General features: G+C 34.6%; 1 protein-coding gene across 2 annotated transcripts in view; it reads left to right on the forward strand.

The window, feature by feature from the left end:
- Tmtc2 (transmembrane O-mannosyltransferase targeting cadherins 2) overlaps positions 1 to 13693 on the forward strand; it is a 372199-nt gene that overhangs the window by 315217 nt on the left and 43289 nt on the right. For both annotated transcript variants that reach the window (XM_063255227.1, XM_063255228.1), the window contains one exon: positions 52 to 115. In XM_063255227.1, coding sequence (XP_063111297.1) covers positions 52 to 115 — 64 coding nt within the window. The remainder of the gene's footprint in view (positions 1 to 51; positions 116 to 13693) is intronic.

Genomic DNA, 13693 nt, shown 5'->3' on the forward strand with positions numbered 1-13693 from the left:
GTTTTTGGTTTTTTAAATTTTTATTTATTTATTTTTTATTCTTTTTAACAGACAGGCCAGCCTCAATGAAGCAGCGGAAAAATATTACGACCTGGCAGCCAGGCTAAGGCCTAATGTAAGTACTTTACTAATGAGAAGTATGATTCACAGGGAAGATCTGAAAGCATGCAATAGTTTTAGGATATAGATATGTCGTGATACTGTATTTCTTCTTCTAACCTCTTGCTTAAAATACAGTTCATTTAGCAGTGAAGTCTACCAGTCCTAACTCCCTTCCACTGGGTAAAACTGCTGTTATCTACTTGGTGTAAAGCACTGCAAATCTTTATCATTTGAACAGGAGATTTTAGCATAGCATTTAACCCTACATTTGGATGAATTTTAAAGTTCCTTGAAAGGTTTTGTTTTTGTTTTTGCTGTGGTCTTAAGTACTTTGGTCATCACCTACAGCTAAACCCTGAGCTGTGGCCATCTTTCCTGTTTCTGATACCAATTATTAATAACTGTTTCCCAGTTAAATCACTGATGTTTTCATTGTGAGTTTTCCCTGAGTAGTTAAACTCTTATAAATTTGGATGCTGTAGATTAGATCATTACATTTGAAATGGATTAACCGAGAAAATAAGAACTTGTTTTTGTTTGTCTTTCATTTTATTTGCGGCACACTCCTGAATCGGGGTGCATTGCTTTTATTTTCACCCCCATTCTGCAGCCCTCTTCTGAGCTGAAACGTTTCTTCCATGTTGCTTTCCAGATCTGAACCATGTATTAAGAAATGTAATTCTGAAACAGTAATGAAAATGCATGTGTGAACCGAGTACAAATAATGGGATCAGTCTCATTTCTTTATGGTAACTCATCCATTCGGCAAGCATCTGTAGAGTGCCTATTTCCAGAGATTTCACACCCTACAAGACCACACAGTGTAGCAGAGAAGACTGAACATAATCAGCTAGTTGAGATGCAGTATGGTAATTCCCAAGGAGGTATATTCAATTTTCTGAGAAAACAAAAATGGGATTAATGCTCTCTGAAAGCGACCTACAATGGAAGTTGTTTTTGTTTTCTTTTACTCTCTTTTCTTTTTTTATTCTTTCTTTTATTTCTATGTGTGTGAAGAGCTAATTCTTTTGGTACAGGTTCATAGGTAATATACCCATAGCAAAAACAGATTAACAAAACAAAATCATCCACATCTATTTAATATAAGTTTCAAATGCCAAGGGAGGATTCAGAAATGAACCCAAGGAAGACTGTAGGAAAGCTATATATTTTCTGGCCAGTTATGCAGAGATATGATTAAAAAATGAAAGAGTGTAATATAGTGTTAATAAATTGAAGGAGACTTAGCAAAGCCTATTTGCTTAGATTTTTCTCTGTCTTTTGTCTTCAGAGATAAGGATGTTAATGAGGTCTTACAAACTAATTCCGGGAAGAAGGGAGAGAGATCACAGAGTGCCAAGCCTGCTTCAATGGTTTTCTCAGTTTCCTTTGGGTTAACATACTGCTTTGAGGTGGTATATTTTGTGATGGCTGCTCTGAACCCATTCACATTCTGAGTTGCTTCAGGAAGTGATGAGCTGTTTATATCAAAAGAAGACAATAATCATAATGGTAAAAACAATGGCAGCTCAAATTCATGGAAAACTTATGTGTCAAGCACTTTGCTAGGTAGTAAATGTGAATTCTTTCATTTTTCACAATACTCCACGTACACTTTAGTGATCTCCATTGTGCAAAAGGTTGGAGAAGTTAATAATTCACTCAGCATTGTAGCTGTGTGTAATCACAGTGTTGTTTTTAGACCATTATGTGCAGGAGCATAAGCTTGATCAAAAAAACCAAACCAAACAAAACAACAAAACTGGCCATATTTTAAAGGGAAAACACAGATCAGAAATCTGTAAAACTAAAATAGTAATAGTCACGTCATTTATCCATTTGGTAAATATTTACTGAGTACTAGACACTATCCAGGCACTGGGAATAAGCAGCTCTGAATAAAATAATAAGTACCTGACTGCTAGGATCTAGCGATTTGATCTGGAAAAGTGAGCTTAAGCAAACAAGTGAAGCATGTCAGATAGAGATACGCACTTTGGAGAAAAATAAAGCAATATAGAGAGGTTCGTAGACACAGGAAGCATAGTCTTGTGAATGCCTAAGGTGGGCACCTTTGTGCTAAGTTTCAAAGTAAAGGATTGAATTTGAAGACTTTGTGTTACTTTATTTTATTGAAAGCAGGGATCATGGATGTTGTCCTTTCTTTTTTGGACTCCTTTGCCCTGATTATTATAATGGTCTAAACATACGTAATGCATAATTATTATGTTCAACATTTATTCATTAAGCACAAATCATTTGAATATTACTTTATGTTTGCTAAATGATGATCTGTAGCACAATATAAAGGAATAGTGAGAAAACTGTCTGACTTATCTGACCTACACTTAAAATGTAAAAGACATTCAGGCAATACAAGGTTTGAACTTGAATTATGAGGTACTTTATCTTAAATGACAAGTCAAATCATAAAATCAGTGTTTAATCTCCAATGCAAAGCTACTTTTTCATCTTGGATCCCAAAATATTTCTTCATAAATATGCTTCAGAGTACTGCTTTGAAAATTACGCAAATGATACTTTCCTTGTCTAGTAACTATAAAATAAAAGTATCTTACAGACTTAGATAGAATACAGAGTTCATATTTAACGACAGATAGTGATGTTCCAATTTATGGATCAACAGGTATTTTTTTTTTCCCTACCTGTTCTCTGATTGTTTGATTTTCAGTACATTGTCTAGGTAAGATAGGCACCATTGAGGACAGAGTGAAAATACAAGCTATAATAATGTAAATTTCTATTCTGAAATAAAGAAGTCTATTTGAAGAAAACCCTATCGGGAATTATACAGTTAGTCGAAAGTAAATCACCCACTTAACATTTTATCTTGCTGTTTATTCCTTTTGTTTACAAAACATTCTTTGTTACTTCTATGCTCTAACTGAATAAGTGTCAGTTACTTGCTTGTGGAAAGCATAGCAAATGGACTTAAGTTCTTATATTCTATTTAATATGACTTTTTAATTTTTCATATGTATATAGTAAACCAATCTTACTCTTATTCTCATAAGATATTTTCTTCTGTTGTTTAAATATCCATGCATCTGTAATGATCAGAATCTGCATGCAAAAGACTCTAGGAATCCTTTAGCAATACTTACATTAGAAATGGCTGTGGAAGGTGAAATGTATGGCCATAACCTTTGTGTACTATCAATTACTGTGATCATATTAAAAAAGATCGGGCATCACCTATGGAATATGGTTCTTTCTTAATAAAAACATTGATTACCTAATTCCTTTCTTATTTCTATTTCAACAAAAGCCATATTGATCTATGTAATGTGCTTTGAAATTGTTAATTAACTTTTTGAATTATTTCATTTTCAAAGTATTCCAATGATCTCATGCTAAAATGATGAAAAGGTTAAATTATTAGGCACAAACTCAATTTTTGGTTCTCGTATTGTCCCTTTCTCAGGATGTCCAGTCTGTCATTTACTGAAGTACACAGTTGTGTTTTGATTTTCAGTATATAATCTAGATGTACTTATTTTTAAAATGGCACATAACAATTTCAAACCTTATTTAGTTGACTTTGGGAACAATTGCTTTAAAATTCGATCTCTTTTTATCTTATAATGTATTTCTGTAATAGCAAAACCTTACAAAATTGCATTTAAATTAGTTTTAGTTTTAGTTTTCCATTTTTGTAAGTAAATTAATCTTTTGTGGTGGTTATTTAAAAAAGACAGCAGTCTTCTCCATCTTCTCCCCCCATCTATGCACATCATAATTACTGACTAGATGGAACATTTAGATGAAACTGATTAATTCCTGTGGGAATTAAGCGAACTTTTGAATTAATTTGTGGATTTAAAAATTCTTTTGACATGTGAAGAATGGACCTTTTGTATTCTACAAGGTCACCTGCTTTAACTTTTTATCAACTCCAGAGTCAAGAAAGCATGCAAGTACAGTGATCTGATCTTGTGTTCTTCTGAATATAATTGTTTTCGGTCTGAGCTCATTCACCTTGCTCTTTTTATCTAGTACCAGCTTTATATAAGACTCTGTGCCAAGTGTAGATTTCAAGGTTATAAAAAATTAACCTTGAGAAACGTACACTCTAAATGGGGAAGGATAGGAAGAGAGAATATTTGAATCTCTGTCCTTGCATGTCAGAGCAGTAAATAAGGCTATCTAAGCAGGGCTTTTCAAGAGGCATAAGCTAGGTGTTAGCAAAGTGCATGAGAGCAATTACATTCAACTGGATTGATGTGACAAAGCATTGAGTCAGAGTTGGCAAGCTTAGAAATGCTTGAAGTGATAGAATGTTTATAGGTGAAAATTTTAGCAAGAAGAAGAGAAAGGAAAGTAATCTGGCAGGTTGATACAGAGGCATAAATAAGAACAAAGGGAAGAATAGGGGAAGATCGAACAGAAACATAAAACCAGATGAAAGGCATTTAGTGTCACACTAAGGGTTAGGGTTTTGTATTCCAGGGTTTTAAGCAGGGTGATGTAATGAAAGCTGTAATTTAGTATGGTCATTTATAGGATACAGGAAAAAATGCATGTTATGTTCTGGGAAATAGAATCAGGAGATACAGCATTGGGAGAACTGAGTAATAAGTCATTGAAGTAGTGTAGGTGGAATACAGTAGAGACTGAAGTAGAGGAACAGAATGTAGTGGCTAAGGACACAGGAAAAATAAGCAGATTATTTCATAGGATGTGAGAAAGACAGTTGATCAAAATGACTGTTCCAAACTTTTAAATTTAGGTAAGTTGAAAAAAAAAAGGACATACTAAGAAGTAAGGTGCTCAAACAGGTATGTTTATTTCAGTCTTAAGTTTGAATTTGCAAATCGGAGAAGAAAGCTCTTATAATGTTTTGTGGAACATTCCTATCGAGCAAGGAATTGGGAAAAAGTCTATAATTAGGAAAAGAGGTGTGGAGGTCTTTTGCAGAAAGAGAATAGTTCTAACCAAGTGAGTAAGATCAGGAAAGGAAGGAATGCACAAAGGAAAAGGAGAGAGCCAATGAGACACACCTGGGAGTTCTTAGCTTTGGAATGTAGAGTGAGGATGGTGGCTGAGACGGTCACAAAATCAAACTTGCTGAGCAGCGAACACTTCTGCCAACAGGTAAAGAAAAACGACTGAAAAAGTCCACTGACATCAGAGAATATGCTGACATTAACCTTCATGAAAGTGGTGTGGTAAAGGTTTAGGATGTTAGGGAAATGGAGAATGAAAGCAGGCAAGTAAAATCTGCCCTGTAAAGAAATTTAGAGGTAAATGAAAGGGAAGGGACAATATAAAAATATAGTATGTGGGTGTATCAAATACCACCAAAAGCAGACATTAAAGGCTGTATGTATTCAGAGATGTGGCTGAAAATGTAGCTAAATAAAGGCAGGAAAAAGAAAGAAAAGCAAATAAAAAGGATCACTTCTTCCCTAAGGACTGAAAAACATAGACTATAAAGACACAGGGGAAGAAAACAAAACTGGACATAGAGTGCAGGTGACCTTTATAAATTACATCAACTAAAGTCATTGGTTTATCTGTTAACCTGTAGAAAGAAGAGCAGAATTTGAGGTTAAATTGTGGCTATCAGGACATTGTAAAGTGCACAGTATGTAATATTTCACCTAGACCTGTAATATCTACATGCTGTATCAGTTGAGACACAAAATTAATCAATTATTTATATTTCTAAAATTCTGACATCTACACCACTTCTGGATTTCACTATGCTTTCTGACTTATAGACTATGTTTTATTGCTGCCTCACACTTCTGGTATATGTAATGTTTCTGTGTGTGCAGTCACTGTATTAAAGGGGAATGCATTGCCAGGATTATTTAATAGAAAACTGCATATGTGCTTTTACTTTTCTCAGCCATTGGAAATATAAATTATTCCATAGTGTTATTGTAAGATCAAAGCCAATGCTATGTAGTTGTGTCTTTTAGCCACGATTATTTGTCAGAAATTCCAAATGAGAACTCTGCGAAGGAAATTCAAAGGAATGAGCTTACTGTGACAAAGTACAGCTTGTATTATGAGATAGTCTACATATTCGCCAGTAGTCTACTTTGACTTTGTACTACACGTCTTATGGTAGGAGAATGGATATGGAGAATAAATAATCATCAAGACTAGAATCTGGTGGGGCGAAGGTTGAGTGTTAATGTCTTGTGCTGTTCTGATGGAAGGATATAGAATATCTTTAGTATGTAGTTGTCCTCTGATGAGAAATACATTTTTCACTGCTAATTAGAACAAGAGACTGTGAAATTAAGTTAAATAGATTTGACCATATATGGGATTTGGATGGGGGGAGATTGTTGAGATCACCATTCGTTGGGAAAAATAAATGACAAGGTTAATAATAATTTGTCTGGGAAGCAGTTAACCACATTTGTGCTTGTAAATGGGGGAGGAACCATATGGCCTCTCCCAAAACTTTCCACAGGCTTCTGTGATGTGGGAAAATTACATAGCATGTGTCTCTTGACTTTCAGGCATTAATAATATATGGATCCCAGAGTTACCAGATTGATTTTATGAGTAAAATGTGTTCTAATATTATGCATACTTTTCCTGCTCATGTTTGCTTTTTTTCTTTCTGTTTCAATTACATCTGTGAATTTTATACTTAGAAAATGAATTGAGGTAAGTTGTCAGGCCCAGGAAAAAAAACAAATTTTAATCAAAGGAGAAAGCCTCATTAGATTTTCCCTACATTTTTGCCTCATTGCATTAAATTGGTCCAGAAACAAACCTTTGGTTTTAGGATTATTCATACTTGCCTGAACTTAGTAACCAAGCTTTTACGATACTTCAGGTCATACATAGGCTTCCTCCTGTTAGTGTTGCAATGTGCACACAGCGATACAAACCAAAAATCTAGTTGTTGTCTAGTTTTAGCCAGATAGAGGCTCACTTCCCTGAGAGTTTCAGTTATGCTACGATCAAATTTAGTTTCGTCTCACCCATATCTGCTTTCAAAACCCTTTCCCTGTAGAGATCTTCCCTAAATTATGTACATGTTGTACTTTGCTTCTGACAAGTTACAAATTCTAGGTTTTGTATTCATGTCTGCTTATATTTTACTTGCTTTGGGTTGTGCTTCTATTTTGAAAATGTTAAACCAGAATAAAACCAGAACAAAAATGTATTTCTGAAGTGGTTGCTGCTTTCTTTCTGTTTATCAGTGTGTCTACATCTCATGCTTCAAGAACAAGGATGGTTAGTACAACCCACTTGTTTACTAACTGTTTGCAGAGGCCAGATATTGTGCTGAACTAAGCTGAATTTACAGTTCTTCCATCCTCGGAGTACTGCTGTGTATCACACCCGACATGCAACCATTCTTAAGTAGCATATTAAAAATATACATAGGTACTATCTGTGTGGTGTGGTGTGCGTGTGTGTGTGTGTGTGTGTGTGTGTGTGTGTGTGTGTGTCTGCTGTCTGTGTATGTTAGACATACAGTAAAAAAGATCAGGGAAGGTAAGAAATAGGCAGGAGTGTATGTGCCTCTAGGCTGTAAAGAAAATCAACTTGAATACTATACTTTGAGAAACATCAAAACCTTTGGGAAATTTCACTTAATTGGATTGTCCAATTCTCAGCATGTTTATTTTTGCTCACATTTCTTTGAGGGGGTATCCTTTGTATGAAGTTGTAGTTATAGTTGTTTGAATTGAGGGACCACACACTAAAACTATGGTTAGTCTCTTCTCCTCCAGAGAAACTTGATCCCTAGTTCTTCTGAAAACTCAACTGTTCTAACCACACTCGCCCACGTTCTCACCTGGGAGAGTCATGGAGGGTGGACTCCTGGCTGCCACCTACAGAGGACCGTAAGCTCTTCATAATCCCCTGTGGCTATTTCCATAAGTAGCCTCTTCTATTTCTATTGTCTTCCTAGGCATTTATGTTTCTGAGTCTTGAGTGAGCTTATGGAGGCTTTGTTTTTTTTCTACAAATTTACTGGAACACTAATAAAAAGCTGCTTCTGAGTATAAATCTTTATTCCCTTCGCCCTGGTAATTCTGTAGTAAAACTCCATCTCCCCTTTTTCTGTTTCGTCACCTTTCCTCCTCTCCTCTTGTCCAAACCTTTTGTTACACATTTGAACCCTAATCTGTAGCTGTAGATAAGTTATACTTCATTCTGAAGATAAGCAATTTGAGCAGATCCTGGAAAACTAATAGATTGGTAGATTAATTTCTCTTGAAAAATCCTATGTACCTGTTAGAGAAAAAAAAATACTCTGACAGATTTGTGGATGGGAAGACTTTATTTAAGACAAGTGCACAAGATGTCAAAACTATTGTGGTAGGAGAGACAGAGCAGGCTCCACTCCAAAAGCATCAGACACAGCTGGGGATTTATAGGAGCAGGTTCAGGAAACGCTATCTCAAAATATGACACTTTTAGCATATGGACTGTTTTCAACTGAAAGAATTTTGAGATTTGGCATGTGCAACAAGGACTTTCTGACCTTCTCCTTAAACGGGTCATAAAGACCGGAATGTGAGAGAAGCCTTCTCTGTACCTGGTGGAAAGGAACTTCTTTATCTCCAAAGCAAGGTGACACAGGGAGGGATCTGAACAAACTGGCTGTTTTAGTTATTTTTCTCTTCGCTGAGACAAAATACCAGATACCTAAGGTTAAAGGAGGAGAGGTTTTTGTAACTCACAGTTTGCAAGGTTTGAGTTCATAATTGGCTGGCTCCAAGGCAGGGAGGCATGGCAGAGGGGCAACAGTTCATGAAGACAAAAGACAGCAAAAGCAGTAAGAGAGTAGCTACCATAATGTCTCTTTCCTTGAAATATTTGAGTATAACTTCGTATACTATGGCTTCAAACATATCAAGGCAGTGTAAAACCATTCAAGTGGGTGAAAATGTGGATGAAAGTGTTACAGGGTATTTAGAACCAGCTAATGGAAAATGAACAATGGTTTCTATATTATCTCTTTGCCTATAAAATTTTTGTTTATACTATCACATATAATAAAATCCAGTAAGATACAACATGATAAAACCAATGGAGACAGAAGAGCAATGGTTTTGTGGGACTTCAAAACCAGATGATTATTAAATCAACACTAGATATTTTGATGTCTTGTTTTCTTCAAAATAGCTGTTCATATCATCACAGGCAATAAAATCAAACAGCCCAGAATAAAGCCATTACCATTAATGAGTGAAAACTTAGAGAAACTATTTGGTACTCATACATGTGAGTTTATTTCACTTATGAGTATGGTCCCAAGCTGCGTCCATTTATTTAAGTTGGGATGTCTTGTGGTGAAACACTAGGTTGCTGAAATTGTTATGCTTTGACCTGCATTGTTATGTTGTTATGTCCTTTTTATCTCAATCTCCCCCCTTTTTAAAAAATATTTATTTTTTATATTATTTTTAATTAAGGGAAAAAATTTAAAAAGGGTATATTACAATAACTTTTTTGATTTCCTATTAACTTGATTTGAAGCCCTGTATTGCTCCCACCATCGTGTTTTGACTGATCTTATTCTGTTCTGTTCTGTTTGATAGTATCAAGTTTGAGGGTATAGAGAACTACTTTGAAGGCAATAAGATTCACTATGACACCCATTCTGGTTTCACTGTTATCTTCTTTTGAAGTCCTATAATGTCTCCAATGTTTAGGTTTTATTAGTCTTGTTCTGTGCTGTTTTGTTCAATTTTATTATACCTAAAGATATAGGCAATTCTTTTTAAGGTAGCAAGAGGCATTATGGTAACCATTGTTGATTACCTTGTATTCTGTTTTTACATCATGTGCTATGTCCATCCTTTGTTTTGACTGACTGCTTTGTTTTGTCATATTTGGTTTTATTCTCTTCCAAAAAAAGAGAATAATAAAGCCCAAAATGTGTAAATTTTGTTGTAAAAAAGAGAGGAAAAAAGAAGTGCTCTAAAGGATACAACTGCAAGTGTGTTTAGGTGTGTTAAGATAGATGACCATATTCCAAGTTTTTGTTGGATCATTGAACACAACTGTTTGCAGTCTCACTGTTTGAATGTCCACTTTATATGCTTTACTCCTGTAACTTGAACAACTACTTCTAAGATGACAATATGTAATCTATTAACTAGTGATTTCTTACTGTTTTTTTTAAATTCTGTATTACTTGTACCCTTATACTGTTTTGGTTTTTTTTTTTTTTTTCTCCTTTAAATAAGAAAAAAAAAGGAAAAAAAAAGCAATAAGAGAGCAGGAGAAAGCAAGCCTCTTTTTATCTCTTATTTCATGTGCACACTACCCTCCTTAGTGTGGGTATAGCTCTCATACGCTTCATCCCAAATTAGATCGTGAATCAATCAAAAACTCCAGATTCAGATGCCTTCAAAAAGCCCAAACTCCATGAGTCCATGAGGCTTTGGGGGGACATGCAGACACGAACCATAACACAGACATTAGTAAATTCTCTACTTTTTACACTTCTTTATACTCTCTTTGTCCTGTCATATTTTTCATACTCTTCATGAAACCTACCACGGAAAACACTTAGTGTTTTATAATTCATTTCCTTGTGAAGGCTCCCATGTTACATAAAACTTGTGTTAAATAAACTCACATGTTTTTCTCTTGTTAATCTATCTTTCGTTACAGGGGCCTAGACTATTAGTAAAGATAGATAGAAGGAAAAGCTGTTTCTCTTTCCCTACAGTAGCTAATTTGCAGGGTGAAGAGGTGATTGGATAGAAAATTACTAAAAAAGAACATCAAGGGTAAGGGAATTCTTTCTGAAAGGAGGCCAAGTGATCAGATATCAAGAGCGGGGATTAGAAATTTGATTGGATACTGAAGGTTATCAGATTCAATGGAGAGAGAATTTTTACTAAGTTAACTTAGCAGGACTTGTGTTAAAGCTGGCCAGGCAGATGGAAGACAAGCCTCTGGGTACACTGTGTTCAAAAGAGACCTTAGAGATGAGCTTATCTATTGTTTCATCAAGGAGAGCCTTGCCATCCTAGATAACTATTTGCCTAGACTGAATTATTATAATGCTAAATCGCTTGTCACTTGAAAAATGTCAGAACCAACAGTGTTTGTTATCACTTTAAAAGGATATGATTAAATGGCTGTAGTGTTATCTTTGATAAGCACTAGAAAAGAAGTAAGACGAGCTCCATTATTAGGAAGAGTAAAATATTTGTATGTGCTACAAAATATTTCTATCTTCGTCTTGTAAACAAGTTCCAACAAATGGCTGCAATGGGACGGTATTGATAGTTTTCAAATGATGAACCCACATCATGAGTATTATGACATATTAAAGCATCAGAGAATTCAGGCTTTGAGTACTGGACTTTCATATTTGAACAAATCTTATTTTTCCTATGTGGTTTTCATGATGTCATGTTCTTAAACAATCTGCACTAAAATAACTCCCAGAAATGCAGTTTTACATCATATACATCTTTCTTTTTTGAAAAATAAATGACAAGTTTAAAAAATGCAAATGTGGTACATTTAAGTGTTCTTGTGCCAAGAAGGAATTTGAAGTGGTCAGTTAAATTGCTAAATTTGTTTCATTGGAGAAGTAATGCTGAGCTTTGGAATGCTGAATTTTACAGAGAGAAGCAGTTTTGGTAAAGTTTGGTAGAATGTGTTGCCAAATAATATCTAAACTATCTTTAATAATTTATAAGTAAAAAATTCATTACTCAAATCGTGAGAAGAGACGATGAACCTCGTTTTTGAAAACGTGATGTTAAAAGACCACTGCAAGTTCTGGAGTAGATAAATATAGAATATTATGCCTACTTGTTCAGTTACTTTCCTTTCTTATTCATCAAGCTAAGTTACTCTGTCATTACCACTTAGTGCTTAAGTCATATAAAGAGAAAGCCAAATCTTCCTCTATGAAAAATATACTTCTGCTACTTTTTTAAAAATTGTAATTGTTACTGTTTAATATTAGAAAATCACTATTTATTGATTTAGTTTCCTCTGCAACGAATTATTTCTTTTCAAGGTGTACTATACTTCCACTAGAATTATAGAAATCAGTGGGGTTGGGTTTTTTTTTTCCTTTTTAAAGCATGTTTCAATGATCTTTTCCTTAGAAGTTGTATTATTAAAGTTTTATAATCATAAGTTTCATGTACATGTACAATTGTTCAATGATCTTTTCCTTAGAAGTTACATTATTAAAGTTTTATAATCATAAGTTTCATGTACAATGGTTACCTATTCTCCTTGTAACTCCAGGTATCAACCTATCAACAAATCAGACCTACAAAAATTAGTACCTACTATATTTAATATGCAAATATTAAAAGACCAACATACTTTAAAATGCATATTCAAGCAGGAAACCAAAAATACATGGTCATCTGTCTTAATTTGTTAATTTTCTTATGGGGAATGAGTTCACCTATTTTGAGTTACCTTCCTCTGTCTTTTTGTCTTATTTTTAACAGTTTTCTTAAGCCAGTGTTGAAAACAAAATAGATCCTCAGGTCTTGAAAATGGAATTCTTTTGCTACCCAAGGCGGTTTTTATAAACTTGAAATTCTTTGTTAGAAACATGTGCATATACTTAGTGTTCCCTTTACTGCATAATATGACATAATCATTTTATTTTCCAGTATGCTAATTGACACAGAAACTCCCAGACATTTCCTAGATCTAAAGAACTTTTATGAAGAACACATGATGCATAACACCCATCTCAGTATAGTGCCATATCAACACTTTAATCCTGTTATCATTGCATTTGACTTTGTATAAAGAAAGTATAAAAAAATGGAAGAAACCCTGACCTAGTAAAAAATAGCAGAGGTGATTAAATATGTAATATATATTATTTTATAACTCTACATTTCAGGATATGTATTATGAATTACTATCTAAATTTTCTGCATTATAATTTGTAGACGAATGAGCATCATAATGTTGGACAGCAGAAAATTACCACATTTTCAAATGAGGAGATGTCAGCTTCATAGTACCTGCACTGATAAAACATGAAAGTGAAGCTTTACCCTGTTTTTATAGGTGGGACCATAAGGGAAGGTAACTGGCCTGTGGTTTCATAGCATCAACAGGCAGGAAGTCCAAGCTATCTGGATTCAGAGGGTATGTTCTGAACTCCCTAATCCTAATGTAAAATTATTTACCAAAAATTCAGTAACCATCAGAAGATCAAAGCTTTTTGCAAATGGGAAGGGGACCAAGAAATGGAGGATTGAAGAAGGGAAACAGAGAATTAAGATGTGTTATGCACATGTACCAGCTCCCCAGGATGAGGGTCACGACAATGTCCTTTTTTAAATAAAACTTTTTAAAAAATTAAAGCAAAGGAATTGAAATCAAAGGCCAGTTCATTTACTTACTTTGTGGTGATCTAAATTGTCCAGAGTATTTGTTTGTTAATCATTCGATTGAAGCCATGCTATTTGGCAAAGTTAATAAATTTTTTAGATAATTCATAGTCCTTCAAACATATGGTTCTATCCAGCCTTACCACATGGTCTGTGTATCCTGTTTGCAGAAATACCAAAAAAGTGACACAGCTCAGCCTTTGAAACCAGACAACAGAGTGCCTATTACATGTCAATGTCTA

This window comes from Cavia porcellus, unplaced genomic scaffold (assembly GCF_034190915.1).
Source record: "Cavia porcellus strain 051 isolate PalLab524CR breed Dunkin Hartley unplaced genomic scaffold, mCavPor4.1 scaffold_8, whole genome shotgun sequence".
In the NCBI taxonomy this organism is placed as follows: Eukaryota; Metazoa; Chordata; class Mammalia; order Rodentia; family Caviidae; genus Cavia; species Cavia porcellus.